Source organism: Botrytis cinerea, chromosome 15 (assembly GCF_000143535.2).
Source record: "Botrytis cinerea B05.10 chromosome 15, complete sequence".
Lineage (NCBI taxonomy): Eukaryota > Fungi > Ascomycota > Leotiomycetes > Helotiales > Sclerotiniaceae > Botrytis > Botrytis cinerea.
Window position 1 is genome coordinate 72,144 of NC_037324.1, and position 26,815 is coordinate 98,958.

A 26,815-nucleotide genomic window follows, 5' to 3' on the forward strand; every position below is an offset into this window, starting at 1 on the left:
CTAATAAGTAATGTTGATAGCACTTGGATGGTAAGAAGAAATCTATAATTTCCCTTCAATCAACCACTAACTTCTTACTTCGTTCCCGAAACTCGTGATTGTACCATGTTGGTGTTAACTGGACCGATAAGTCCCAATGATCAAATAGCAAAATTAAATCTCCATGTCCGTTGGAAGTAAAGATCTTGTTTACCAATATTTATGCATTGGATTGTGAAGCCAAAGATGCTGGTTTTAAAAGAAGGTCAGATGTATTGTGACATGAATGAATGTGCATGTGATTTTGAAAATTTCGTGTTACTTTTAGCTTTTGTACCTTTGAATCCAGAGCGAATGTAAACAATCAACACAATTACATGCACATCATGAGGAAATCATAGTACTGTCAAGTTGATATGAACATAATTGGCCCGTCTATCAATTGCTCAGAGGCAAGTAGAAGCCAAAGAATTTCTAGAAATAATAAGCTGGTTCGCAAAAATTTGTTATTTTAACATGAAGTAGGTGTTCGAAGTTTAAACTTAGTCTTGATACAAAATTAACACAGAAAGTAACAAGATCTTAGATTAATTCACGTCCCCGTCATAGAGCCCATTCCTATATCTCCAAAATCCACATCCTGTAGCTCGGGCCACTGTGCGGCAAAGCTGAGCATCTCACTAAATGCGAAGTTGTCCGTTGATAACAGCATTGATGTATTATCGCCGCTAATTTCATTCGTAGTGGTAACACCACGAGAAGATGGTTGTAGTTGTTGCACCAAGTCTCTCATTTGCTTTTCGAATTCTATGCGATTTTGATACACATCTTCGGCGTTGTTGGCCACTAAGAAGTCGACCGTTGTTGAAGAGAGAGTATCAAACACATCACGACAGCCTGCTGCCCCAGCAAAATTCTCTGACATAGCAGAGAGTGTGGAAGCACAGGACTGAAGTGTTGAAATGTTCTTGCTTACTGAATTTCGATTTCGTATTTCTTTCGAGTGCCAGAGTCCATATATAACTCCGAGACCGGCCATGAAGAGATGATGCACTGATTTCCATAGTACATCAATTTTTCCATCTCGCTGCAATAGTTTGATGCTTGTAATTAGTTTACAGGAGGCTTCAAATGACATGATCAGTTCTTCACTTGAAACCTGTATGACTATCGATGCAGGCCTATATAACAGAAGGATTGCATTATTATAAATCACATCCCAGTATGCCTGGTGAGCGAATATGGACGCAGGGTGAGCTTGGCTAAGTCTTGGAATAGTATTATACCATTGTTGTAGACGAGGTTGAATGTCCTGGACCCAAATGGAATAATTAATTCTGGGTGAAGCTATTCTAGGAGTCCAGGCTTGGGTGTGAAGCACATGCTTAATTTCGGACTCAAGTTTGGACATATTGAACATATGATTATGGGCTCGTTGTGTGTGAATGTCGAAATCATAGATCTCACGGGTAAGAGAACCTCGGGAAACATTCCAGGGATTTGGAAGAGGCACATTCGTACTTTCATCAATGATGCCCAAGGGCCGACCGAGCGTTATAGACAGGACGCGATCAAACTGGTAGGTAGAATGCCAAAGGCGCCGGCGTTCGTGTAACAAATCCGGATCCATTGTTGAGGACTGTTCCTCGGTCTCCCAATGCAAGCCTATGTCAACACATAATCTTAGTGCGAACCCCGTTAAATGCCACAAACTTCCATGGGAAGGGCAAAGTGAAACAAATTGTGCTAGCAATAAAATGGCACGAAGAGTCTCAAGATCATTTTTCGAATAAGCAATGATCTTTTCAATTGACCCAATTGCTGACCGAAAGCAACCTTCGCTTTGAGACGGGCGACCTCCGGATGGATTGGGAACATCACAAAGAGCAATAGCAAGGATCATGTAAGCCATAAAGGTATCGTTCTCAGCTCTTTGATCTGAAGATTGGGGATCATCCCTAGAGCGATATGCACCCTCGACAGCTTTCTCGACTTGTGTCCGATTGACAATAGGTAGATGAGGAGTACGATATTGGAAATAGACTCCAACCAGATGATCTGCAGCGTGGCGTGGGGGAAGAGAAGCCTCGGCTGTTGGTACGGATGAAAATGGATCATAAGAATTTTGCTTGGAGGACGGAGAAGAAGGGAGGGAGTCGATGCGAATTGCTGCCATCACCATTCTGGCTAGCGTTATCCCACTGCTTTGTCCCAGAAAGCGAGGTTGTCTTGAGGGCTCAACAACGACACTTCTCACACTTTTGACTAAGTTCTGAAAGTGACTTGTGCTTGTGCTCGACGTTACTGAATTTGCTGTAGGAACAATAACAAAATCGGTTCTGGTCGGGGAACATGGCTCGACAGGAGTGGGACTTTCGGTATCAATTGAAGAACTGTTTCCGATTTGCATACGCAATTCTTCGTTTTGCTTTCGTAGCTCTCGATTTTCTCGTGTTGTACTCTCCAACTGCGCCTCTAAATTGGCGACATAGTTGCGTGGTATCTTGATAAAGCTTAGAGATTGACGACGAAGGAAGTTTAGATTGACATTATTAGCTTACCTCGACTTGTTTGCCTGAGTGATAGGTCAAGCATGGGCTGCGTGCACTTTCGCAATTGGAGCAATTCGGACTCTTCAAATCACACTGTACATTTACTCCAATATCAGCGAAAAAAAGATCGGACTAGAGCGAGGTTGATAATTACTTTCTGCTTTCTCCGACGACATCTATGCAGGTCAGCACTGAATTCTCGCTTTGCTATGCTATCTTTGCACTTGTAACCATTCCGACTCACCTCTGACATGCGGTCACACCTTTGGCGAGCCTCTGAGTGGGGCGCGATGATGCTTGCATTGAGTATCTACCCTACTTTCGGGATTCAATTCTAAGACAAAGGTGGATATTTTGATGATCGATGGTCTGTATTTTGATAGTAAAGGGGGGTCATGTAGAAGTTGGATGTAAACACATTAGGTGGGGAGGTTGTGTAGATAAACCAAAGTCGCGATGAGTTTTCGGAACAATCCGATCTGCTCTTGATCGAAACCAATCACCCCCATTGTTGAAGATACACAACAAATCTCGCAGTTCTAGTACAATAATATTATCTGGAGTGAAGTGATTGGGTTACTCCGCCAGCCATAACAAGGACGAGTACCATTGGCCGCACGGATAAAACCATCATCCTTATCGGTTTATCATAAGACACTCGATAAGGAACCTCTTATCAATGTTATCATGGTATTTTGAGGTTGATTTGGATGTTGATGTTCGATCGATGAGATACCAAACTTTGAACCGTGAGAGATGTAAGATCTTCATGGGAATTTATAAAGTGTACATGTATATAAAGCAGAGCATGTTTACTATCTTCATCACTTGTCTCGTAAAATCGCAGCGTTTTTTAATTAGATTGTGAAATAATTATCCGAGTATTCACACAATCTTTTCAATGGAGTCCAGCCCAACAATGGCGAAGACAGATTCTCTCAAAAGAAACATCGATACCGACGCCAAAAATCATGTTGACGGTACCTGTGTCTCCGAGATGACAGGCACAGTCCTAGAAATCGACCCAAAAAAAGAAGCAGCCGCACTCAGAAAATTCGACAAATATGTTCTCCCTGTTTCAGTGATTTTTCTCGTCTTGTCTACTCTAGATCGAAACAATGTGAGTTGTACTATTGATCCTCAAAGATATTCCTCCCTAAATTTAAATAGCTTGGAAATGCTAGAACTTTTGGGTTTGACGAGGATGTCGGACTCAAGAGCGGTGAATTTGGTAACATAACTACATTGTCGAGTGTCTGCACCATAATCTTTGAGCTTCCTTGGGTCTTGGCCGTGAGAAGGTTTGGAGCCAATAAAGCAATCGGCACTGCATTCGTCCTCTGGAGTGCTTGTACACTTGGAACTGCGTTCATTCATACCTACGCTCAAGCCATCGTAGTTCGTATGATTTTGAATGCTGCCGAAGCTGGTCTTGCCCAAGGTTTCGCTTTCTTATTCTCTACCATATATCCCAGAGAATCAGCAGGAAAGCGTATAATGACGACGAATGTTGCCCAATGCATATCCGGTGCTTTTGGGGGATTATTTGCATATGCTGTTCAGACTATGGGGACGAGGAGAGGCCTCGCAGCATGGAGGTGGCTATTCATTGTCGAGTTTTGTATTACAATACTTATTTGCGGCATCGGTTGGATATTTCTTCCAAATTCGGTTGAGACAGCTTGGTTCTTGAATGAAGAAGAAAAAGAGACAATGCGATTGAAGAAAATTCGAGACTTTGCAATCAGGGGCGAAGAAAAGTTCGACCGCAAATGGATCAAAATCGCTTTCGCAGACCCTTTTGTCTATCTGCTTGGTATAGCTTTTTTCACTTCATCCGTGGCTATCAATGGATTTGGCGTCTTTTTACCTACTATTCTTTCTGGTCTTGGGTGAGTTTCCACAATTAATGGAACCCGAACTTTCAATAATTTAACTAATTCAATTCAGATACAACTCGCTCGCGGCAAACTATATGACTATTCCGATTTATGTTGTTGGTCTTATTTCCCTGATTATCCAGGTCTACTTTTCGGATAAATACAAGAAGCGAGGAGTTTTCATCGTTGCATGTTGTGTTCCGGTTGCAGTTGGATATCTTATATGCGTAGGGACACCTAGTAATGGAGCTGGCTATGCTGGAATGTTCATTCTTGTACTAGGTGAGCAATTATCATGTCATCTTCACATATTAAGACTAACAACAATTTCATAGGGCTTTATCCTATCTCTACTCTGGCTGTAACTTGGATTTCCACAAATTTATCCCCAGATGATAAACGTTCGATTGGAATGCCCATAGCATATTCAATTGCAAATGTATCTTCGCTAGTATCGTCTCAGCTATACCCAACTCAACAAGGTCCACGATATATTGTTGGTAATTCAGTCTCAGCTGGTCTCACAGTTGTCGCTGGCTTCCTTTATGGTGCATGTTGGTTCTTACTTCGACGCAGAAATTCAAAGAAAGAGAAGCTTATTGCAGAAGGAGCTACAACAAATGGCTTGAAAGGTGACATGAGCCTTGATTCTATGTATATTCTTTAGAGAGTCGAGATAAATTGTGAAATGATTATTTGAGCAATAGATGCTGAAGATGAATTGAGATTGATCTTTTAAAGATTCAAATCCGCGTACTTCGAGTGTATTTGTGTGAACGAAGTGAATGACTTCAATTCAATTAAAACTTTAATATAGATATTTTAATAAAGCCCTAAGCGAATGTGAAAGAGACTCGCTCTTTCAGTGAAACTTACTACTTTCGATACGTAGCTAGCTCTTTAGACAGAATACAATTAGACATATAGGACCTACACAATCCGTGGGTGCTACGTCTTCCGTATCCTTCTCGTACCAACAGTATTGAAAAATTGAATGGTGTATGATATGAGTTTAGCTACACGACAAAAGCTCTGATAATTGGGTAGTCGAGAGTGAGCAGGTGTGAAGTTTTTTTTTACCTGAGAGACTGTCCACCAATTCATTACTCAACAGGAACCAAGAAAGATAGATACTCCAGGCTATAAATCAATGATAAAGAACTCCTACGATAAATTTGAACACAAGACACAAGTTCTGTCTACTAGGCGGCTTGTTGAATAATCACTAGGCTGAAATAAGCGACGACCTCGCTAAATTCATCATGTGTATTGTACCAAAGATGTGGGTTCTTGAAATCAAGCTGAAAATAAATTTAAATGAACGCTTTTTCGAATGAATCTTTGAGCTTGATACAATTTTGGATTCTAGCATCAATAAAAATGGACATTTGTTGAAGATTAATATTTCAATTCGGAATATCAATGCCGTAAGGAATGAACAGCAGATATATAATATTTAAATACAATAAGGTTGCAATGTCGCCAAGGAACTAATCAGAAAACAATATTTTCACAACTTCGCTTCAACTCCTCCTCCCCCTCCTCCTTCTCCTCCTCCTCACTCCTCATCACTCCTCCACTCCATTCTTGATTTAAGCGTACTCCCAAGCGGAAGGGCTTTCACCGGTGTATGGGACAGTAGCGACAGCGATACCGGTGCAGTTTCCAGTACCAGATCCACCAGGGGTAATGAAGACGGCGTAAACGCCGTCAGACTCGCGGCATGCAATGAATCCGTAGTCAGGGAAGGACAAAGATCCGAGGGAGCCGTTCTCTCCAGCGGTGTAAACCCATCCACTGGTGACTCCACCGTGGGTATCGGCGGAGTGTGGTTGAGTGTAGGATACCGAGTAGTCGGTACCGATGTAAACTTGTTGGCCTCCTGGAACCTCAGTGTTCAAACTGATAGTGCTTTCACCAGCTACGAAGGTTGTAGAAGTACCGGCTGTAAAATCATTAATCATGGCTATTCGTAATTAGATTGTGAACTCAAGACTTACCAGGGCAGCCAGTAGCCAAAGGGCAGTACGAGGAAGTCTCCTTTCCAATGTAGAGACGACCTCCATTAGCGACGATTGCTTGGTTTTGGAGATCGGTACCGGATCTGATGGAGATAAGGCCGAAGGCATCGCTTGCAGCACGTGCAGAGACAATGGGGGTTGCAGCAGCAGAGCTGGCAAGGAGGGTAGCGATGAAGGTCTTGGAGAACATGTTGATTATTGTTGAGTTGGTATGTATTACGTTAAATTGTAAAGTAGTGTTTGTGTATTTGGTTGCTTGATATGAAGATGTGATGTGTTGATGATGGTTTAATCTCGAGAACTTCCTCGACATTTATATATCCAGATCTTTCAATTGTCCCCTTTCATTCCATGGGAGTCTATCGTTTAGCCATGACTTCATCCTTAATCGCCAGCACACACTAAAATTTCCCGCAGCCCATTAAATCTGGAGAAAGTATGGATACTTTCTCCTAGTTTCTCCAATTTGATTGGTGCGGAAGATTGCATCAACAATTCTCCTTTCTCCTTTCCTCAGAATTCCGCAATGAGGCTTGAACAACTTCGACATGGATCCATAAATTGCTCGTATTAGAGACTTGGCACTGTTGTTTGCATCCATCATTGAAGTCAGAAATTAAGTTGCTACCCTGCTTTAAAGCGGGTTTCTCCACAAATTTAATGGCAATGAATGGACGAAAAAGGGGTTTAAACTTTACCCATCAATCTCGGTCAGACGGCATCTTCATGCCCTATTAAGGCTTGATCGATTAGTATGTTTCCAGAAATATGGTAGAATAAAATGGATGAGCTCCAAAAAAGATTATTATGACCATGCTCTTTGTACACAGCCACTTCTTCATGAACAAGGTTAAAGATCTGATAGGAACTCTACTGACGAAATTTGACAAATGCCAAGTACAAATTATCAGATGCCGAAAGCATAAGTATTGCTTGTGCTCAGCGCCACGGGGGACCAAAGCATTAGTGTTGACTGCCGATCAGTGATGACGATCGTCACCATTTGTTCGTATTCTGAAAATAGATCTCGGGGTTGTATTATTCCATCATAAAATCATAATTCAATTTAGTGTCTTGTAATTCATGATCTAGCTATGCACAAAGGGTACAAGGGTATGTGCAAGTGCTGGTGAAATTGAGGGAATGACAGCGAAAACTAATGAAAATTCACCAGAATAAATTCCAAGGGTCCATAACTTTTGCGTTTTCGACGGTCCCGAAAAGCCGACAAGGTGGCTTGTGTGTCGATCATGACCGCATTCTCATGCTTGTTAGAAGCGAGCTCAACAAGCGCTTTGGACTTTGGATGAGACAAGAGAACTACAACTTGCATTCAGAAAACAAAGAATCAGGGGATTCTCGTATTTCTCAATTCGAACCGAATATTTGACAAAGGATGTCTCGTGTTGCGTTTTTAGTACTGAATCAATGTCGTGCACGTCGGTGAGTCGGTCTAAATGCAAAGCCACTAACGCAGGTGTAAGGAGATCAGCATTTCGAATAACATACCGTTCGTGATCGATGGGACTTCATAATTGCATTTAGCTTCGTATTATTCGAGGTTTGCCTTGTATCGGTCTTCTGAATTATATCAAGGAGCTACTGTCTGGCGATTCCACTGAGAAATGAACGATGTGTTGGCCAAATCTCGTATTTACTTCTCTCGGACCCGGGGGGTTAACAACTGGATCTGGAGGACAAAACTTTGATTTTGATGAGCAAACGAAGAAGCTGCAATATTGCAAGATGGGTCGAGAAGATAGCCTTGGAAAGTTCAATCAAGGGCAACAATGATCATGCAGTCTACAAATATTGGGCTTTCGTTGATTGTGAGTCTTGAAAGGCTTCACTCTTGTTGTCTTACGGTATCATCTCGGACATAGAAACAAATTTTGATAATGCTAGCAGTTATTTCTCCAGAAGATTGTGATCTTCATTAGACCAGCGACTTCAACAACTCACCATCGACGATTGATCACTTGTCCACAGCTCTCGTGCTAAATTATTTCCAGCTACTTCTGCTGAGGTTTCACCCAATATTTCTTGTGCTTGACACATCAACGTTGTCTACACTTGCTACCTAGCAATTCCTCCCCCAAAAAGCTTTTAAAGGTAACTCACCGACTTCTTCGTATATGCAGTGTTGCTTGGTAATGGCTTTTGTCCCTCGAAGGCTTATTGAGCAAACCGCACTCCTACGAATAGGAGAACCCGCTACCCGCCGTTGACAGGAACTTACAAACCCCTAACTCATAGTTACACGACACGTAACATTTCATTACCAACAAGTACTGCTCGAACGGCAATATGCTACAATCGAAGCGGCAGCAAACCCGATCTTCCAGATGAACGCAAGAGTGTAAATTCCACCAGGCATTGAAGCTTGAAATGAACTTCTGAGGGGTAATGAGAGGTGATACCTACGATATGGTGAGAGACACTAACTGATATCGACACTGCTTGAAACCTTATAACAAAGTATCATGAAAGAAGTGTCAATAATTTTAGTCAGAGGGAATCAAGATATTAGATTTTTTGAAAACAGATTATCATATAAGTTTCTATATCAAGCACAAGCTTCCACATACGACCATAGACTGAGGAGAATTGGGCATCCCGTCCGCTCTGCCAGCCACAAGCCTCAGATCGGTGGATTAGTAGTTGGGTGGGTGACCACCAGCGAATCCCTACTGTTGTATGTTTATATTCGTTCCTTTTTGGTCTTTCAGAATTCAGCAGGAGTCAAGTCCATTATATCCTACTTGAAAGCCTTGTTATTGGATGATCTGAATGACCGGTCAAGCTTCACTTCTCAACTTCATTGTTTCGTGGTTGAGACCTTAGACAACGAGGTGAACTCCAGAAAGAAATTCACGCCTTGAGTGTATGTGCCAGAGACAATAGATGATGATAACTTCGACCACCTCAGGAATTTCTCCCTATTGTGAAAGCCTAGTACCTAAAAAAAAAACAGAAACCCGATACATTCCGCTGTTGTTTGTCTCACTCTTGATATACGAGGCAATATGGTCGCATCAGATTACCACATCTTTCCACTTAGTCTACCCTCATCTAGTTCATCGTTACTCAACTTATTTCTCTACAGTTCGCCCATGTTTGTATATATATCTACATTTGCCATGATGGCAATACTGTAACGTGAATTCAAATAAGGCGCTAATCTTAGCAAAACGATAAAAGACATTTGTTTACATCCATGAAATACAAAACAAATACCATAGCTCACAATGGATAAAGGTCTTCTGCCTTTCGTATCGGGTGCTGATGCCAACTCAAAGAGCAGACAGGATAATCAGAGGCACAGCAAGTGAGCAATACAAGTAAATACTATATAAACCCCTTTAAACCTGAGAGTTTCGAACTTCATTACATGTGAAAATTTTGTCCAAAGGCAATGGTAGAAAAAATAACACTTGCAATCAGAAGTACACTGCCAGCTGCCAACTGTCAATTCAGCAATTGAAGCACCATTGAGTGTGGGGTTGGAACCACTTCCCCAACTATTCTCTAGTCCAATTGGAACCGATGTTGGCAGTGGATTTGACGTTGCGGTTGGCAATGCAGATACGAATACTACACTAGCCAGAGTCTCTACAGGACTCGATAGTTGTTGGTACAAGCCAGGACAGGCACCTTGAGCGTTTTCGTCCTGCGCATATATTAGTCGACTGCCAGTTTTAGTTTCATGCATATTGAAACTTATCGATTTAGACAAGCACAGTGAAAGTAAGCTTAATTAATTAGCCTCCATGGCTTGCTTGTTTGGGGTTTCGCCCACAAGATATGCGGGAACTGAGAGTGTACCAAACACGACCGCAAACATAATGGCAATGGATTAAAGAATCGCGATCTAAACAAACTCGAATTTCTGATCATTTGAAATAGACTTTGCGAGGCTTGCTCTGGAAAGCTCTGAGAAGCTCTGTCTGCTCATTTGCTTCTCCGTGATGTCGTTTGGGCGAGGCAATCTATTACAGATTTGTTGTGTCATACCTTCTTGCATGAATAGAAACCAATCTATTCATTCTCGTTTTAAGATGCCGCGGTGTATTTGCCCACTTTGCTATGGGGTAGGACTTCGAGTGATTTGCAATCGAAATGAATACCATACCATTCGCAAAAGGCGCTGAACGCTAGCAAAGACTAACAATTTCAAGGCCAATTGGCTTCTCTCTAAATGAATTAAGAAACCTTAAAATAAAAACATTTGACAAAAATACCAGGTAATTGTTTGCCACAACCCTAATCCACGATAAGCTTAAATAATCAATCCTTGCTAGCGTTCAGCGCATTTTGCGAATCAATATGGTCACAGCTTAACCGAGGAAATCCACCTTGTAGGTTCAAAGGGCGTGATCGTCGATGCGGCTGATGCTTATTCTAGAGAGGCGTCTATCTGGGTATGCAGGCCACAAGCCATCAAGTATAGCAGAAACGAATAGGTATTTAAAGAGATTGTTTAGCCAGAGATCGGTCAATTTCTGGAGGTGAAACAAAGAGACCCTCATGGTAATCCTACCCCATTGAGTGTGAAATTATCATTCGTATCGATTCCAAAGCCCAATGAAAAGTTTGAAAGCATGTTATTAAGCCTCTTCGGCTACCCATCAAGTTCCATACTTCCATAACAATTATCTCGGTTCTTTAGACCCCAATATTTTGACAAACGTTCTCTGTTCACTTTATCTTACATCTCACTGCTTTCCAAGCACAAGTAAGTCGCAGTGCTAGTTTAAGGTAGTACTACCAAATTGATAGATCCTGAAGATTATCGTAATTGAACGCCCAACCCATCGCATCTCCAAAATTGTACTGAGCATCTGTCATCTAAAGAGTTCATAAGTAACTACACTGCATTTTTTTTAATACGCCGGCTAAACTTACCATAAAATCCCAATCCTCCACCGGCTCAGATGGAGTGGCTAGCGACATCTTACTCAAACTCTCTATCTCATTTGATCCATGAGTTGCTATTTTTTCAAGTACTTCTGCACATTCTTCTACAGCTCTTTCCGCAGCGCTTACAACTGATACTGCGAGTTCTTCTCCAACCCGGTCTCGTCGAAGGGCATCGATATGTGCAATTGCTAAGCAGATGAACAGGTATCCTTTAACATTCACCTCCCCAACTTCAATACATCTCATATTCCAAGTTTTGGCGTCTTTTAGGGCATCAAGAAGATCTGGGCGTAGAGAGATAGGTCCTAGACTTGTTTCTTCTTGAAGCTGGGTCTTGATTTCCATAGCAATTATGAAACAGGCTTGTGTCGTAATGATACGAAGTAATCCTGAGCCACATATTGTAAGTCTGGAAAGATACTGTTGACTGTCTTCGACAAATTCATCGTGTGATTGCGTTTCGCCATTTGAATTGGTTGATTGCACCATATGCCAAATTTTAAGTGAAGTCTCCAAAACTACCTTCCTAGAAGATGTATAAGTAGGAGATTGCAAAGCCGATACAAAAAATGGAATATGGAGGGATGAGAGGTATCGTAACATTATGATATTCAGCATATCTATTCCAAATTGAGGGGGTAAAGGCCCATTGGTTGAATTGAACTCTTGAACATCCTGACACAAGGCTTTATAGGAAGATCTTAGCTCTGTATCAAGCCGGGTAGCTTCCTCAAATGTATTAATTGTGCTGCAATCGTTCAATGACTTTGCGATGGCCAGTCGAAGCGGAAAGGTCTTGCGAAGTATGATTGCGAGAGAAGTCTGACTAAATTCATTTTCTGGCCGAGGTAGAGCATCAACGCTCAGAAGTTCGTCGTCGTTGAAATTTGCAGGACATTCAGTGTCCCAGTCGGTGAGAGACATTAGAGGAGGTCCACCAGAATCCATACTTGATTGCAACGTCAGCTCTAATATCGTATTCCATAATCTTCGTCGCATCTCAGCAGCAAAAATGGTCTTCTTTGGAAGAGTAGTGGGATCTTTGTGCAGTCCCATGTAGATCGCACTTCTAAATAAGGAGCCAGCCGAAGTCCAAATTAATCTCCCACCAATGTTGATTATTTCTCGAGCAAACAAAAGTAAAATTTCGGTTTGTAGTGATTTGATGGTCAACCTTGACTTAAATTCTGGTTCTGAAATCCATGTCTGCGCCTCATAGACCCATCGGACAGCTGAAGCACGAAGGGAAAATTGAGCATCAAATGTAGCAGAACCAATAGCAAATATCAATTTGAGCTGAACCAAGAACTCTGTATCAGGTTTTCCGGTCGACGTCCATATTGCTTCATAATTATTTTTGAACGTAGGAATATGTAAAACCCTGTGGATGGTTTCAATTGTCCGGAGATAGCAATCGACTAGTCTATCAGCAGTTTCTTTTGAAGGTAAATCAGGCCAAGTTGGTGGCGAGGGCCATAACGGTGCTCGCCGGGTTTTTATAAGCCTTCCCAAAGTTTTGCATTTATGTAGGCCAATGGCAGCCTTCGTTCCTTCTTGTATATATGGCTCAATTATTTCAAAGAGTTCGTGGTACTGTTGATTGTTAATTAATGGGTCGCTGGTGATCTAACTTGGCTATTGAGTTATCTTACCCCAGTTACACCATTTATCCAATGACTCTGACCCAACAGTCTGGTTTTATGGAGAACGCCATAAGCTACAACCGCAGGATGATCTTGGCCAAATGGTCGACATTCTCTGTGTACGTGAAAGCCTCCAGCCAGTGAAGTTCTTGCCTCGATATTAGAAACTACAGGTGTTGCAGTGGAAGGTGCTGGTTGAGAGAGAGCAGGAGACGGAACGGATGATTTGGTCGCAACCGAAAGCTGATCTTCGAGTTCTTTAATCCTTTGCCTCATGAATTCAAGACTACTAGTTGCATCTGGGATTGGTGTAATGAATTGATTCGTTAACGGTAATGTGATTGAATCATTTGATGTTGGTAGTGCCGGATGAATTGGAACCCCGAGTGTTAAGCCTCTTTCTCTTTCCGAAGCTGGCTCATTGGACATGCCATAATTCTTCCTATCGCCTGGATTCCGTCGCTGTTCTTCATGTTGAGCACGGGAAGACCTAGGAAATTTTTCATACACACAATCTGATGCGGTTCTCGATCTCACACAATTGCTACATGGAAGCATTCGATTGCATTTGATTTTGCGTCTCCTACAAAAGGAGCATGAACTGCAATTCTTTATATATCAGCTCGGAAGTTCAACCACAAACGGGAAAGTCTGTGGGCGACTTTAACATACACAGCAGGTCTTCTCCTTCGACGTTCGTGCTCTGGTTCGGGTTCTAATTCCGGTTCGAAATCCGACATGACAAGAAAGCTTCACGCCTGGACCCAAGATGTTCATTCGTTATCAACAAAAGGAATTCATCAAGAAGCTTTAGAATTATCATGCTTTTGAAAGAATATAGGGAACTTCGGGACAGGGGAGCGGGAAATTCGTTGGACAGTTCGAGTGTTGACTGCACTAAAGGTCTGAACATTTCGCCATTCTCCGAGAGAATCCGGCATTCAATTGGCCAACTATCTCCGCTCACGTGACAATGATAAGCACATCTCCGTCCCCGTCGTCATCTATCAAGATGTTTCGGTTGTCTGTCATCACGGATGAAGTTCGTATTTGTACCGAATTTCTCTACTTTCATTCTATCTCCAGCCCCTTTACAAAACCTCGAAGAATTCGAGAATTGAGGCCAATGGCACTTAGATCATGAACGGTCACTGTTTCAACTTTGTATTGTCGATCTCAATCTCGGTACTTTAGTTAGGTTAAGTCTATTGTAACGACTACTGTACTTGAAAGAATATCTGAGTTACAAATATATGGGAGGTCTAGTTTTTGTCCCTGTCCAATTAAGCTTCAGTTGCCTTTGTCATTCCCTTCGGAACTTCAATCTTTCTCAAACACACTCGGTGGATCAATGGATCAGAGCTTCCAAACATCTGGGGCATTTTGAAATTGATCCGGCCACAAGTAAAGTACAGAGGAAGAGTAAAAAAAAACAGTGTTTTGTTACCAGCTGTCTAGTTGAGAATTTACTTTGGTCTTCATGACCTTCCAAAACATTTCTCTGTGCTAAATGCTCACATGAGATTTTAAATTGGACATGAATTGCTTCAAAATCCAATCTAGCCGTTGAGCCGGGATTTCTTCCCATGTTTTTTCTGCCATGTTGTGAGCAATTCTGCAAGACTAGGTAACAGCATACCTACTAATTACCATCAATTTCATATTGTTTACTCAATCGGTGTATCCAATTGACCCCACAATTCTTCATCTCTGAATAATGATCACTTTTGGAACTTTTGAATGTCACTAGCTTACCGTTTTTGGCCAAGTTTCGAAGATAAAGAATCTAGAACCGACAAGATATCTTCCGGAGTATCGTGATCTGGGGTGCATGCTGTACGAGTTTAGCCAAAATTTGGTATTGCCATGTTAGATATCAGCCTCAATGCCCAGTCCCCTGTTAGCACCACGTGGTTGAGATGGCACTCATAAATTTCTCTTCTATTAATTTGGATCGTCTGAACTGTAAGTTCCCTTTATGCGTTCCCCTCTTCTATTTTGCTGTTTTAGGTTCGCATAATTTTTAGCCTGAAATCTTAAGAGGGGCTTGGCAATCTACATGAATACTTTATTCGGCTGTCAAAACAAATCCCGGAGCAGAGATGACATGACTGTTATATGATCATCATTATATATCAAAAAGCTGATTCTAATGGATAATATAGATCGGCGGAAAGGAGGCAATGCCATTGCGAAGAATAATAATGAGTTTACTGGTCTTTAAATAGGCCCACATTCCCACTTGACATTAATTTTCGAATCTTCATCCAAAGTATCACTGTATACTACATAATATCAACAACGGCCTTCTTCAAGTACTTCCACCCATCCAACCTTCACCATGCTCTCACGCACGACACTCCAAGCAGTATTTATATCTCTACTTGCCTACGCTTCAGCTCTCCCTTCTGAATTGGACACCCGCGCAACATGTCCTGAGATTCACGTCTTTGGTGCTAGAGAGACCACGGCACCAGCCGGATTTGGGACTGCAGGTGTGGTTGTTGACCTCATCACTGCCGCCCATTCTGGGGCAACTTCCGAAGCCATCAGTTATCCAGCATGTGGAGGTCAACCTTCGTGTGGTGGAGTTAGCTATGGAAATAGTGTTGTTGCAGGAGTTGCTGCTGTCGCAGCTGCAGTGAATGAATTTCATACAAAATGCCCAAATACTAAGTTGGTACTAGTGGGGTATTCTCAGGTAGATCAACTTTTCTTGCCATGTCTTTTACCTTGTCCATTGTCTAATAAATCTGGAAACTTGACACTGACTTATAAATTAGGGTGGTCAAATAATGGACGATGCGTTCTGTGGAGGGGGAGATGCAAATAATGGACTCACGAGTACCGCGATTCCAATTCAAGCCAGTGCTGTCAATATGATCAAGGCCGCAATTTTCATGGGTAACCCACGGTACATTTATGGACTTTCCTATGAAGTTGGTACCTGTAGAGCTCAAGGAGTAAGTCCGTTAATTCACACCTTCCATGTCGCTTATGTGACTACACTCATATGTTTGAGTATTTCCAACAATGTCTTAACGATTATTTTAGTTCGCACCTCGTCCCTCTGGATTTTCTTGTCCCTCTGGTTCAAAGATCAAGTCTTATTGCGATGCCGCTGACCCGTACTGCTGCAACGGTTCTGACGCAAATACCCATCAAGGGTACGGCACCGAATATGGTCAACAAGCTTTAACATTTGTGAATGCACAGCTCGCTTCATCTGGTACGTCCCCAACAACTACTCCATCTAGCCCCGGCACCACAACTACCGTTACCTCCCCTGGATCCACTGGAGTTGCACATTGGGGACAATGTGGCGGAACTGGATATACGGGTAGTACAACTTGTGCTAGCCCATATACGTGCACTTATGCAAATGCTTATTATGCGCAATGTCTTTAGGTTAATTTTTTCCCTACCTTTCTTTCTACATATCATTTTTGATTGGATACGAAATGGAATTTCATGGCTCGGTCTGAGTGAGATGCAACGGTATCTTACTTGTACTGTATCTCACGTCTCGGACTGCAGTCTGATCCCAGACTTTATTTCATTCATTTTAGTTCGATAAATCTATCGTTCCGTATATACTTAACAATTATGAGATTCCAATCTCCAAGATCATATTATTACTTAACAGAGTTTAGTTGTTCCGAAGTCCTGCATGTTTAACTTAAAAAATAGTTTGCACACCTGGGAACACTACCCCGCTGCTCGCTCGCGTCTTCTTGATGTATTCAGGAGATTACATAGCCCTCAGTTACTACACTCGTATTGAACCGTGCGTTGAATTCAATACTCCATCTCCAGCCTTCCTTCCAAAAACAACACATTCCAATAACGAACTGCCACCCAACCTATTATCCCCATGAATTCCTCCAGTAACTTCGCCTGCTGCCCAGATTCCCCTAATCACACCCCCTTTTGCAGTCAAAACCCTTGCTTGATCATCAATCCTTACTCCTCCCATCGTAAAATGAACCGCCGGGGTGACATTTCCTACGTATATTACTGAATCAGGCCTTACCTCATTCAATTTCCAACATCCAAAAGACTTCCTACCAAACTCATCCTTCGACCTTTTTGCTACAGCGTCTGCATACCTCTGCAAATTTCCAACTGCATCTTCTCCAAGATTTTCTTCCGCAACAGTAGCTTTCCTCATCAAACCCTTCCACAAATAAAAGTCTACATGTGATTTTGCCTTCTCATACACTCCTTGATCAATCACAAGCTTCACGTCCCATTGTCTTGGCTGCCCCTCACTCCTTCGAATTTCACCAACTTCCATGATTTTTCCGGCAACAATCTTTCTTGTGTCCAACTCATCTACAAATCTCTTCCCGCCCATCAAAAGTACACCACCCTCGCCTCTCAACATTTCCGCGGCTAGAAACTTGGTCGGATTGTTGGTATCTTTCATATCCACAAATGCAGTAGGATGGATTTGTACTTTCTCCATATCGATCAGTCCAGCACCAATATCCGAGAGAAGTTCTTGAGACCCAGAGCGTGATTCATTGGTGGAGGGAAATCCGGATAAATCAGGGCGATATCTTGCTAACATCCCATATGCATCGCCTGCAAATCCACCAGTTGCGAAGATCAGAGGGCCTATTAATACTTCGATTTTCGGTACTTTGTTTTCATCGTCGCAAATGCATTCCACACCTCTGACATCTTGATTTTTGCCATCCTTAATTACTCTGATTACCCTGCACGAAGTCTTGAGATGAAACCTGTCGTTTCGTTTCAATTCCTCCAGAAGAGTATCAACAATCGCCGCTCCAGGCGGTTTAGACTTTTCGCCTCCTCGATGCGTTCTAGCAATACTGTGTCCTCCCAATTGAGCAATGATACTAAGATCCACGCCCTTACTACCCAACCACTCAACAGCTCCCTTGGACTCTTCACTTAGTGTCCTGATCAAACGCTCCCTTTCCTTTCTATCCGCTTCACCATCACCAGTGCCCCGCATAGCCTCCGCTGCTGACTTAATCGAATCATCATAGAACGTCTCGACGCTGTCTATAATAGGAGGTTTCGATGCAAGTTGAAACGATGTTTCTGTACCATTTATTCCTGAAGAGGCTTTTATGCTATTTCCTCCAGTTCGGCCTGCTTGTTCGAGGAGATAAACATCGATATCATGACTTTGTGAAAGAATTTGGGAGGAGGCAGCCAAGCCAGCTAACCCGGATCCAATCACTATGGCCACCTTTTCACCACTTTGAGAATGCGAGTGGGCCATGCTGAAGCGAAACTAGTTGGAAGTAGACAGTATGTATTCTGTAAGTAAAGAAGTTATGATTGTGAGAAAGATAGTAGGCAGCGTATAAGATAAGTTCATGGAAAGGATAGAAGAGTTATTTCCGTTAGTGTGGATATTGACATTGGGATGAGCGGCCTTGTATCAACGGACTGGATATCAGACCACTTGCTTATTCGTGTCATACGATCATGAATGCCTGTGAAATCGGATGATTTATGCATATATTTGTCAAATTGCACGTACCTATATATGGGATTAGAAATATGTGTGGGAAACGGTATGACAAGGAAATGATTTTTGGAGATTTGTTCTGATGGCAGACATTTCATTGAAGGAGAGTGTTCTTGGGCTTAATGGTAGTATATAACGGCCACTGAATGACCAAACGGTAGCAGTCTCGATGTTTCGATGGGTGACGATCTAGATCACAATCTATTGGGATATGTCTATAGACAAAACCGATGATGCTACGATCAAAAAAATATCGATACACTTGTACGAGGAGCTACAAACATTTTCAAGCAATTGAATATTGAAGAAAGAAAGTCGTCAATTTCACTGTAAAGGTTGAAGGAAGAGGTGGTGAAAATCTATTCATCATGTGCAGCATATCCATTCGTATATCCATCGATTCCCGATGCCTCCAGCCTACATACTTTTATAATCTGGTAATGCCTTCCTTCCCAAACTCGTCAACTGTTTGTGATGAATCTCTAGAAAGAGCGACTTTCATGGAGCTCGATGGGCTTGGGAAGTGTGCTGGGATTCGGCCTCGCCAGCTTGCCTGCCTTGTAGCAATCCGCTCAACATTTCATTTGCACATATCCACAACTGGAGAAGGAACTGACTACCAGTCAGGAAAATTCACCCAGCAATCCCGCAAATGAAGATATGATTTCATCGATCTTCATATTGAATATAGAAGCGCGCCGGTTATCCATTTATTGACGCCATTATTTCCACCAACCCAGAGCCCTGGGAATATATCCGCACCCCGTAACCCACGTAATATCATGACAGTCGCCAAAGGAAGAAGATTGATGTGCGGCATATGATCAGAATGATCATCATGCCTTGAGATCGAAATGTGAAGGGCGAAATGAGGAGATGGTTGGGAGTGTTCGTTTTCACTCTGGAATAGTCGTGGCTTGGAGGAATTATTTGAAAGGCGTTATTTTGTTTTGTTCCTGATTATACATCTTACTTAGACAGGAATGTTAGGTCCCGTCTTCTTCGTTCCCGTACTGATCAATGCGGCTAGACCGATCGCAATAATGACGGCCACGATGCAGATGAGCACAATTACGAGGGTCTGAAGCATGTTTGCGAAACTGGGATATTTTGTTACAAGAGGGAACCGATGAAGTAAAATCGAAAAGTAGGTAGGTGTAAGTTGATTGTGGTGATGTGAGGATATCGCGAGGCGTTGAAAAGACTGTAGATCTAGATGGCTGTTAGTAAATTGATGACATTCTTGCTGTTTCCGACGCTTGAAGTTTTATCAATGACCCCGCCAGAACAAACAGTTAAATGGGCATTGAAGATACATGAGTCGCTAGCACATACTACTCGCGTATCCTACATTGACTTACCAAGTGAATGAAACCGTTGAAAGGCGAAGTTTGGATTCAAATTTTTGGTTTGATGTAGCTTAAATGAACGAGAGTGAGGAAAAGAGGAACTTTGGATTAATCTGCGAAGATCTTCAGAGGGTGTCCACGACTACTTATTGAACCTATCAACCACAAATAGCATCAGCTTGCTAGGTTTAATTCATCTGATACCCGTAAATCCGAGTCTAATACGAGGTTGTGGCTTGCTGTCAGGGCAAGGAGACCCAACTTTTCGTGAGGCTTTGTAAAAAAAAGCGAGTTCGTTCGATTAGATACCGGTATGGCAATTGTGGACAATCTCTGTACCCCACGGGAGATGAGATGGTACCTAGTCTAAGTGATGCAAAAGTTAAAAATGGTGGTTTCTTGTATTGAATTGAGAGATGAAGATTCAAAATTCTTTCAAAATGCATCGATTTCTGGCGTATAGGAATTATACCTACGTGGGATCCTGTACCAACCAACCAACCCAACCAACTCATCATCCTAGACGCTGTGGCGATGTCGAAGTTTTGACGAATTGGACGCGTTGATTTGCTAGACTCATCACATTTTTTTCGTTCCCTTCCAATTCCATCTGTTCTGCAGCAAGGTAGTTACTGTATGCCGTTAGAGCAATTGAAGCTAACGCATGGTTTGTTTTTCTCACGGACAAGGGACTTGTTTGTCAACAAGCAGAAACGAGCATACGAAAGTTACTTTGTGTCGAGGTATTGATTCCGGAATATCCGGAGATGCAATACAGACAAAGTACGTATACGCAAAGTATACAGGCGGTTTAAACCTCAATGATTAGGTTCCGAAGTCCGAATCACATATTCCTTCGTTTTTTACTTCCAAAAATCATTAAACTCGAAACTTCACAATGTGAGAGAGATGATGTCACTTTGAGACATTGGAGGAAGAATGGAATCCCTGAAGTGATCGCTGTTGGTTGAATCGATTGACAGTTCATGACATTTCCTGTATTTGACAGAAAAATCTACACGCATCTACGTATAGAATTGGTAGACGGGAAGTCTATCACAGGATGACTCTTGTCCTTATATGCCTTATCTCTTGTAACTTCCGCGGAACTCGTAATCCTAAGATTCATGGCGCTGTGGTAGCGCGCTCCCTGGAAAACCAGAGTGGTCTGTGTGTTGTGTGTTGTAGGAGTGCTGGCCTCGGCTTGCATACCAGAAGCCAATCCAAAAATAAAATGTAAGTCAAATCTACACTTTGCTAAAATTGTAGTTCAATGGATTTTCGAGTGAAAATGAATTCTGACGCTAGTAGTGTATGAACTCAAATGATCTCCCGCATCTCCAATTCTAGCTGCTTGAAATTTACTTCATCTAAGCGGAACAAACGAAGGGGTAAATGTAAATGAGCGGTTCAACGACGAATCATCTTTCTAAATTTTCTTGCTGCCAGTCCACCGATTTCCAAAAATTGATATCTCAAGTGAAAGAATGGATCAAAGAACCGACATACTCTTTTCATTTACATCACAGTCCGTCTCCTACCATTCAACCCCTAGTTTTGACCAAACCCCCAGGTCGCCATTCCCACAAACCCTTGCCGACTTCCCAAATTTGTCAAATTGAATCTCTGGACCGTTTTTCTACTTTCTGTCTTGATAACATTGATTTCCGCCGCACTCTTCAGTACGTACAGAAAGTCTCCTCCAAGCTTAGCATCTAAACTCCCTAGCCCCGCATCGTCTTGCTGGATTCCCTTTTTGATTACTCCCGTCTTCGCATCTACAACTGTGATATTTGAAACCCCTACGTCCATCAAATAAAGTTCTCCTCTTTTCGGATTGTATTCTGTCCAGCAAACTGCCGACTCTCCAGCAACGGTAACTGGGACATCTGCGGTTATAATAGAGGATGACGAAATAGAAACGAGCGATGCACCAATCGCAGGATCTGAGACAGCAAGTCGATGATCAGAGCCGAGAAAACTTATGCCAAAGTTGAAGAGGACTTGTGGAGGCTCGGAGATGATGGGGGTACTGGAAATTCTATTGTCGCTTCGAGAGACAGGATAGGCGATGAATGAGCCTGGTGCAACCCCGTTACCTTTTACGGACGCTAATAGGGTGGTTTGAGAAGGGTTGAAGAGAAGATCCGAGACGGTTCCGGCAGGTCCGACGGGTGGGGTCGTTCTATATAAATGTATTAGATGAGTGCGAATTGGATGGAGAGTGATGCGTACTGATTTAAGGCAATGGGTCGGAAAGATCCAATCGCTGATAACCCTTTGCTATTATGAGCCGAGAAGCAAGATATTCCTGCTACTGCGCCGCCATTTAGTACGCAAGCTAAGGAGTAGTCAGTAATTGGCCCTTGTAGATAAAGGGTTCTATCGAGAGCTATTTATGACTCACCAGTCTTGAGTTTTGGAGAATAAGCAACGGCGACAGGAAATTCTCCCATAGTATCCACAGGTCTACCAACCATACGCGGATGTAAGAAATCGTTTTGGTGAATTGAGAACATAGCCATGGTGTTACTTCCAGTGTTGACAGTGAAGAGCTTCTAATTGATATCAGTCACAGTTTGTGAGCCAATCCTCGGATATCTTAAAATCAGCTTACGTCTCCCGATACAATTATAGAATTTTGACTGAATAAAGTATCTAAATCATAGGGTCAGTCAGTAGAAGATTAATTCAATGCTGTGTTGAATTTGATTCACACCTCTAAATCCAGATGCAGGGGCTGCGGTTGAATTTGCTGCTGGAGCATTCAAACCAAACATCCCTTTTCCTCCAGTAGAAGTTCGAACCGGCAGGGAAAGAGTTCCATCCTCTCGGGATATGCTCATAGCAATGATGCTCGAGCCATTGGGATTGTTGTCAAGAAAGTATGCTGCTGCGTCTCGAGAATGATGTCGAGTCATTATCGAAGCTGCAAAAACGATGGGAGTAAGGAGAAAGGTTTGAAAGAGATACATGATCAAGGTCGACTTTGAAATATGTTAATATATTGCAGAATTCCTTAAAGGGGAGATGCAGAGTAGTTTATTGAGATGCCGTGCTGTTTAGGATGGATGGGGACACCGAAACGGATTTAAAGTCTTCAGAATACAACCTTTCAGATTGTACCAACTTGCGTGCAATTTTGGTTATGAATGAGAATGCAGAGTTGAATTTGAATATGAGGATAAAAAATAAATGCCATTGGAAGGCCGTGTAGATGTCATTTAATATAACAACCCAAATTACACGGAAATGCTTTTCCCCCCTTCTGAGATTTGTCTGGTTTCCAACAGCTTGCATGAGGTCCATACTTACTGTATAGAGTTATTTGTTTCCATAACCTGGTCATTTTTGTGATGATCTTATTGTTTTACATCAGTTGTAATGTGAGGAATATCGCATTAAGTTATTGTGATTCCAAAGTGCAATGCTGCAGAAGCTGATTTGCTGTTGAAATTGGCATCTTGTGTATGCGTAGCATGGTGATGGGACGATTCCACATTTATGAATGGCCATTCTGCAATAATTCCAAAGCACTGTCGAGATTTTGCAGGTGCTTACTATGTTTGAGAACGGTGAAAGATGATGTATATATTAGGCTAAGACGAATCAGGAAATAATGTTTCCATTGCTCGCATAACTCCACAAAACTTGGAAGCCGATCAAAGGAAGAAATCCACAGGTTTTGAGCTCGCATTAAGGATTTTCCTTCGATTTTTATGAGATAATTTAAAATAACCTTCCTGGTTCAAGAAACCAGGGCTACGGATTCTCCAGACCATACAGTGAGATTCTGTCCGTCTACAGTCCCCATAACTATCTATCTTCTCCAAACACTTTATGAATAAATATTTGAAGTACAGACATGGAAAACTATACCACACATCACAGCTTCGACTGGAATCACAATCTTCTTTTCCCCATTTCTTAGTGCCGGAGAATATCTTCAAAAATTGGCATGCCCGCAACTCTCGGGAGATATGAGTGCAATATAGACGATTCGGGCAATGAAGATATATAACGAGCCTGTATATGGAATCTTAAGGACGCTCTTATGAAAAGATTGAATGGATTTTTTCACCTCCTTTGAGAGGTTGATCCTAGATACCACTTGTCAAGTGTAGTCGAACTGTACTCATATCGAGAACTTTCCCATGTAGAACGAATCCAATGTGATTTCATCCGAGTACATAGATTATACGCATCGGCATCCTCTCACTCCAATCGTACGTCTTCATCGGCTTGCCCTACTCCTTTTTTCCGACATCTCTTTCAATTCTCAGCTATCCTATCCAACTGCTGACTGCCCTTCACCGCTTGGCATCAATTTAATCACGTTCCAATACACATCTTCCAGTCTCATTATATTGCTCCTATCGCTACCCAAAAATCAAGAGAACTAACCCAATAACTGCAACAACAACCCCCACACCACCCAGAATCTCCACTATTAGCCTCAGCCCTCCTATCCTCTGCGCTTCACCTCTGACTCGCTTCCAATAATTGGAACCTGAGTCACCTTGCATACCAACCCTAGGAATCATCCCATCAAAATCTTCTCTTTCGCCATCGCTCAATAAACCTTCTTCCATTGTAATCCTTCCATTTTCGTCATGAGTGTCATTTCTGTGCCCATGAGTGTTATAATTCGAGGAATAATAACTCGGGAATTTGGGCTTTGGAAAACGTCTCCACCAAGCAACTGTAGGGAAGAAAGTCGGACGAGTAGCGGAGTGTTTTGTAGTAGTTGTTGGGGTAGTGGGCGTGTCGGGGATGGATATTGAAAGTGCGCCTGTTGGCATTTTGTCTTCTTCCTATATATGAGACTTTTTATGGAGTACTGTGTTTGGGTGATTCAATGCTTGAGAATGCACTGAAGTCAATTGACTATCTCGGTATACTGTTTGGAGTTGTGATCGACGATGGCTGAGATATTTGAAAAGATCGAAATTGGGAATTGGATGGAAATGGAATTGAGGAAAGACATATTTGATTCAGTGGGAAATATAGGATTGCCTCCATAATTGGGAACGAAGCATGAATATCTTTGTTAACCTTTAATTATTCCAATTTCAGTACACAATAAGCAGCAACTACTCCCCAATGCTTGTGAGGAATGGAACGTCTTGAGAAAGCATTTCGGAAACAATCTTCTTTGTATTCGGAGAATTAATTTGCGTGCAGAGATCGAGGGGAATATTCACGAGGTCCGGTGTTGGCAGGAACAAAGGAATGCTTCTTATCCTGTCCAACAAACATTCCACGATTTTTTTGCATGCAAAAATACTACAAGAAATCCCAGACTCTAGAGCGAATTCGGTCTAGAGGAATAGTAACAGGTGCGCTCGTCTAGTCTACTCCAGATAGATATCCCAACAAGAGAAAGGAGAAAATTATTGTTGCGACAACTATGCCGTAACTAGCTTATGTCCGTTACCAACTCTGGACCACTCTTCCCTCTTTTCTTCCAAGTATTCCCCTTTCTCTATCCATCTAGTTTCCAACCATTTTGCTAACCCTTCGTCGGTCTCTGGCAAGTCCTCCAATAAAAATCGCTTGACTTCGACATGAAATTTGTATCCTCGCTTTCCGCTTAGGTCCCCGCAACTAAGAGATTCCCAAATAGTTGGTGCTTGATGCCATTTATTATGACGTGAATATGCGATCGTCATATCATAAACGGCTTTGACATGTTTAGCCTTTCGCAGATGCTGCACTGTTGTTACGAAGCCTTTTGTTCGTGGATACAGAAGATGTTTGGGGAGAGGTCGATTGTTTTGTTTACACCATTTTTTCGCTTCTTCGTATTTCTTAGGTGTATATCGTGTCGCTTCACTAAAGCTGATGAGCCCTGGATGATAGATGAGTTAGCACTACAAACGCCCTTAAGTGGGGGTAGATAGTAGGTATAGCTTACACTGTGGCCATTTTTTTACTACGACTCCTGCAAAAACTCGATCCAACTCTTTCTTATCCTTCAGCCAATTTCTGCTAACCATTGGCATACCCATCCCCCAAATTCCCCATCCAAGTAATGGAACCCATCGCAGTTCAATCTTGGCAAACCATCTACATCTTCCGAGCATGCCAGCTCTGATAGCAAGTGCTTGAATCATATAGAAGTCGGTCCAACTGACATGATTTGCAATGACAATCGCGGTTTCGCCTTCCGGAAGAGTGTCGCCAGAAATGGTAATCTTGCCTCCATTGAAAACCTCAAAAATGACTTGTATCCAATTCCAGTTTGTAAACGCGACGAACGATGACGCATTGTATACCCAGTTAGGGAAAAGATAACTGACGGGTAAGAGGAAAGAGATAATGAGGTCCATGAGGACCAATTCGAGGGTCCATGGTAACACAATGAGAAATCCACGAATGCTCGTGTATATAACATCGAGACTCATTGTGGCCGTCTTGAGATTTCATACACTAGGAATGAGGGGCAGACAACACATCACAAGAGAAATTCCAACCTCATTCATTACTTGTGTGCTGCTTACTCATGGAAATATGGAGCTCAGCACACGGGCATCATAAATAACCAAGCGTTGCTCAAATCAGTTCCACAACCTTGGCCTTGAGTGCTTGCACATCGTAGATGAGATGCATTTATGGGGATTTGATTTGGGTCGGGTGAGGGGTGAGGGGTGAGGGGTGAGGGGTGAGAGCCGATGGAAATCTTTGAGGGGGGAAAACAAATTCGATGTTAGTAAAGTACGTGGACTCAGGGATGTTGCATACATGGAGATGGTTAGAAAATCAAGGTCAAGATTTAACAAATGAGGACGATGGGCACGTATCATAACCATTAGATGGACAGTTTATAAATGCCGTGAGCATCTTTACCCTTTTGACCGGAGACAGAATCATCGAGGTTACCCACACGAGCCACAACACTGAAGACGGCCACCACACACAAAAAGGGGAATATTAGTCAGGAATTTTGGGCGATCATTAAT

The 26,815-nt window shown here is 42.3% G+C and overlaps 12 protein-coding genes across 14 annotated transcripts; 4 read left to right on the forward strand and 8 right to left on the reverse strand.

The window, feature by feature from the left end:
- Positions 1 to 357: 357 nt before the first annotated feature.
- On the reverse strand, positions 358 to 3,089 carry BCIN_15g00080 (hypothetical protein). The gene is made up of 4 exons (XM_024697321.1): positions 2,776 to 3,089; positions 2,686 to 2,707; positions 2,541 to 2,624; positions 358 to 2,482 (listed from the first exon to the last, which is right to left on the reverse strand). Exons 1-4 carry the CDS (start codon positions 2,832 to 2,834, stop codon positions 572 to 574), a joined length of 2,076 nt encoding a protein of 691 aa, XP_024553136.1. The 5' UTR covers positions 2,835 to 3,089; the 3' UTR covers positions 358 to 571.
- Positions 3,090 to 3,302: 213 nt separating this feature from the next.
- BCIN_15g00090 (hypothetical protein) lies at positions 3,303 to 5,222 on the forward strand. Its single transcript, XM_024697322.1, has 4 exons — positions 3,303 to 3,651; positions 3,702 to 4,423; positions 4,482 to 4,693; positions 4,747 to 5,222. The coding sequence occupies exons 1-4, from the start codon at positions 3,433 to 3,435 to the stop codon at positions 5,076 to 5,078; spliced, it is 1,485 nt and encodes a 494-aa protein (XP_024553137.1). The 5' UTR covers positions 3,303 to 3,432; the 3' UTR covers positions 5,079 to 5,222.
- Positions 5,223 to 5,800: 578 nt separating this feature from the next.
- Positions 5,801 to 6,728, reverse strand: BCIN_15g00100 (hypothetical protein). Its single transcript, XM_001548726.2, has 2 exons — positions 6,412 to 6,728; positions 5,801 to 6,356 (listed from the first exon to the last, which is right to left on the reverse strand). Exons 1-2 carry the CDS (start codon positions 6,620 to 6,622, stop codon positions 6,004 to 6,006), a joined length of 564 nt encoding a protein of 187 aa, XP_001548776.1. The 5' UTR covers positions 6,623 to 6,728; the 3' UTR covers positions 5,801 to 6,003.
- A 1,008-nt stretch (positions 6,729 to 7,736) lies between these two features.
- BCIN_15g00110 (hypothetical protein) lies at positions 7,737 to 8,984 on the forward strand. Of its 2 annotated transcripts, XM_024697324.1 has the most exons (2): positions 7,737 to 8,261; positions 8,341 to 8,984. In XM_024697324.1, the coding sequence occupies exons 1-2, from the start codon at positions 8,147 to 8,149 to the stop codon at positions 8,370 to 8,372; spliced, it is 147 nt and encodes a 48-aa protein (XP_024553138.1). In that variant the 5' UTR covers positions 7,737 to 8,146; the 3' UTR covers positions 8,373 to 8,984. The 2 variants fall into 2 exon arrangements, with proteins under 2 accessions (XP_024553138.1, XP_024553139.1); XM_024697323.1 differs by having other exon boundaries at positions 7,737 to 8,984.
- Positions 8,985 to 10,816: 1,832 nt separating this feature from the next.
- On the reverse strand, positions 10,817 to 13,878 carry BCIN_15g00120 (hypothetical protein). Of its 2 annotated transcripts, none has more exons than XM_024697325.1 (4): positions 13,668 to 13,878; positions 13,005 to 13,596; positions 11,338 to 12,945; positions 10,817 to 11,280 (listed from the first exon to the last, which is right to left on the reverse strand). In XM_024697325.1, the coding sequence occupies exons 1-4, from the start codon at positions 13,733 to 13,735 to the stop codon at positions 11,197 to 11,199; spliced, it is 2,352 nt and encodes a 783-aa protein (XP_024553140.1). In that variant the 5' UTR covers positions 13,736 to 13,878; the 3' UTR covers positions 10,817 to 11,196. The 2 variants fall into 2 exon arrangements, with proteins under 2 accessions (XP_024553140.1, XP_024553141.1); XM_024697326.1 differs by having other exon boundaries at positions 13,005 to 13,604.
- A 1,068-nt stretch (positions 13,879 to 14,946) lies between these two features.
- On the forward strand, positions 14,947 to 16,438 carry BCIN_15g00130 (hypothetical protein). Its single transcript, XM_024697327.1, has 4 exons — positions 14,947 to 15,696; positions 15,779 to 15,958; positions 16,050 to 16,224; positions 16,404 to 16,438. The coding sequence occupies exons 1-4, from the start codon at positions 15,337 to 15,339 to the stop codon at positions 16,406 to 16,408; spliced, it is 720 nt and encodes a 239-aa protein (XP_024553142.1). The 5' UTR covers positions 14,947 to 15,336; the 3' UTR covers positions 16,409 to 16,438.
- An 89-nt stretch (positions 16,439 to 16,527) lies between these two features.
- On the reverse strand, positions 16,528 to 18,349 carry BCIN_15g00140 (hypothetical protein). The gene has a single exon (XM_001548732.2). It carries the CDS (start codon positions 18,250 to 18,252, stop codon positions 16,765 to 16,767), a length of 1,488 nt encoding a protein of 495 aa, XP_001548782.1. The 5' UTR covers positions 18,253 to 18,349; the 3' UTR covers positions 16,528 to 16,764.
- A 416-nt stretch (positions 18,350 to 18,765) lies between these two features.
- Positions 18,766 to 20,392, reverse strand: BCIN_15g00160 (hypothetical protein). The gene is made up of 2 exons (XM_024697329.1): positions 19,866 to 20,392; positions 18,766 to 19,716 (listed from the first exon to the last, which is right to left on the reverse strand). Exon 1 carries the CDS (start codon positions 20,369 to 20,371, stop codon positions 20,096 to 20,098), a length of 276 nt encoding a protein of 91 aa, XP_024553143.1. The 5' UTR covers positions 20,372 to 20,392; the 3' UTR covers positions 18,766 to 19,716; positions 19,866 to 20,095.
- Positions 18,834 to 19,212, forward strand: BCIN_15g00150 (hypothetical protein). Its single transcript, XM_024697328.1, has one exon. The coding sequence runs from the start codon at positions 18,873 to 18,875 to the stop codon at positions 19,158 to 19,160; it is 288 nt and encodes a 95-aa protein (XP_024553144.1). The 5' UTR covers positions 18,834 to 18,872; the 3' UTR covers positions 19,161 to 19,212.
- A 666-nt stretch (positions 20,393 to 21,058) lies between the features above and the next one.
- On the reverse strand, positions 21,059 to 23,301 carry BCIN_15g00170 (hypothetical protein). Its single transcript, XM_001548735.2, has 5 exons — positions 22,573 to 23,301; positions 22,471 to 22,511; positions 22,261 to 22,411; positions 22,089 to 22,194; positions 21,059 to 22,038 (listed from the first exon to the last, which is right to left on the reverse strand). Exons 1-5 carry the CDS (start codon positions 22,826 to 22,828, stop codon positions 21,405 to 21,407), a joined length of 1,188 nt encoding a protein of 395 aa, XP_001548785.2. The 5' UTR covers positions 22,829 to 23,301; the 3' UTR covers positions 21,059 to 21,404.
- A 795-nt stretch (positions 23,302 to 24,096) lies between these two features.
- BCIN_15g00180 (hypothetical protein) lies at positions 24,097 to 24,798 on the reverse strand. The gene has a single exon (XM_001548736.2). It carries the CDS (start codon positions 24,653 to 24,655, stop codon positions 24,233 to 24,235), a length of 423 nt encoding a protein of 140 aa, XP_001548786.1. The 5' UTR covers positions 24,656 to 24,798; the 3' UTR covers positions 24,097 to 24,232.
- A 103-nt stretch (positions 24,799 to 24,901) lies between these two features.
- On the reverse strand, positions 24,902 to 26,463 carry BCIN_15g00190 (hypothetical protein). Its single transcript, XM_001548737.2, has 2 exons — positions 25,771 to 26,463; positions 24,902 to 25,704 (listed from the first exon to the last, which is right to left on the reverse strand). Exons 1-2 carry the CDS (start codon positions 26,258 to 26,260, stop codon positions 25,262 to 25,264), a joined length of 933 nt encoding a protein of 310 aa, XP_001548787.1. The 5' UTR covers positions 26,261 to 26,463; the 3' UTR covers positions 24,902 to 25,261.
- Positions 26,464 to 26,815: the final 352 nt, after the last annotated feature.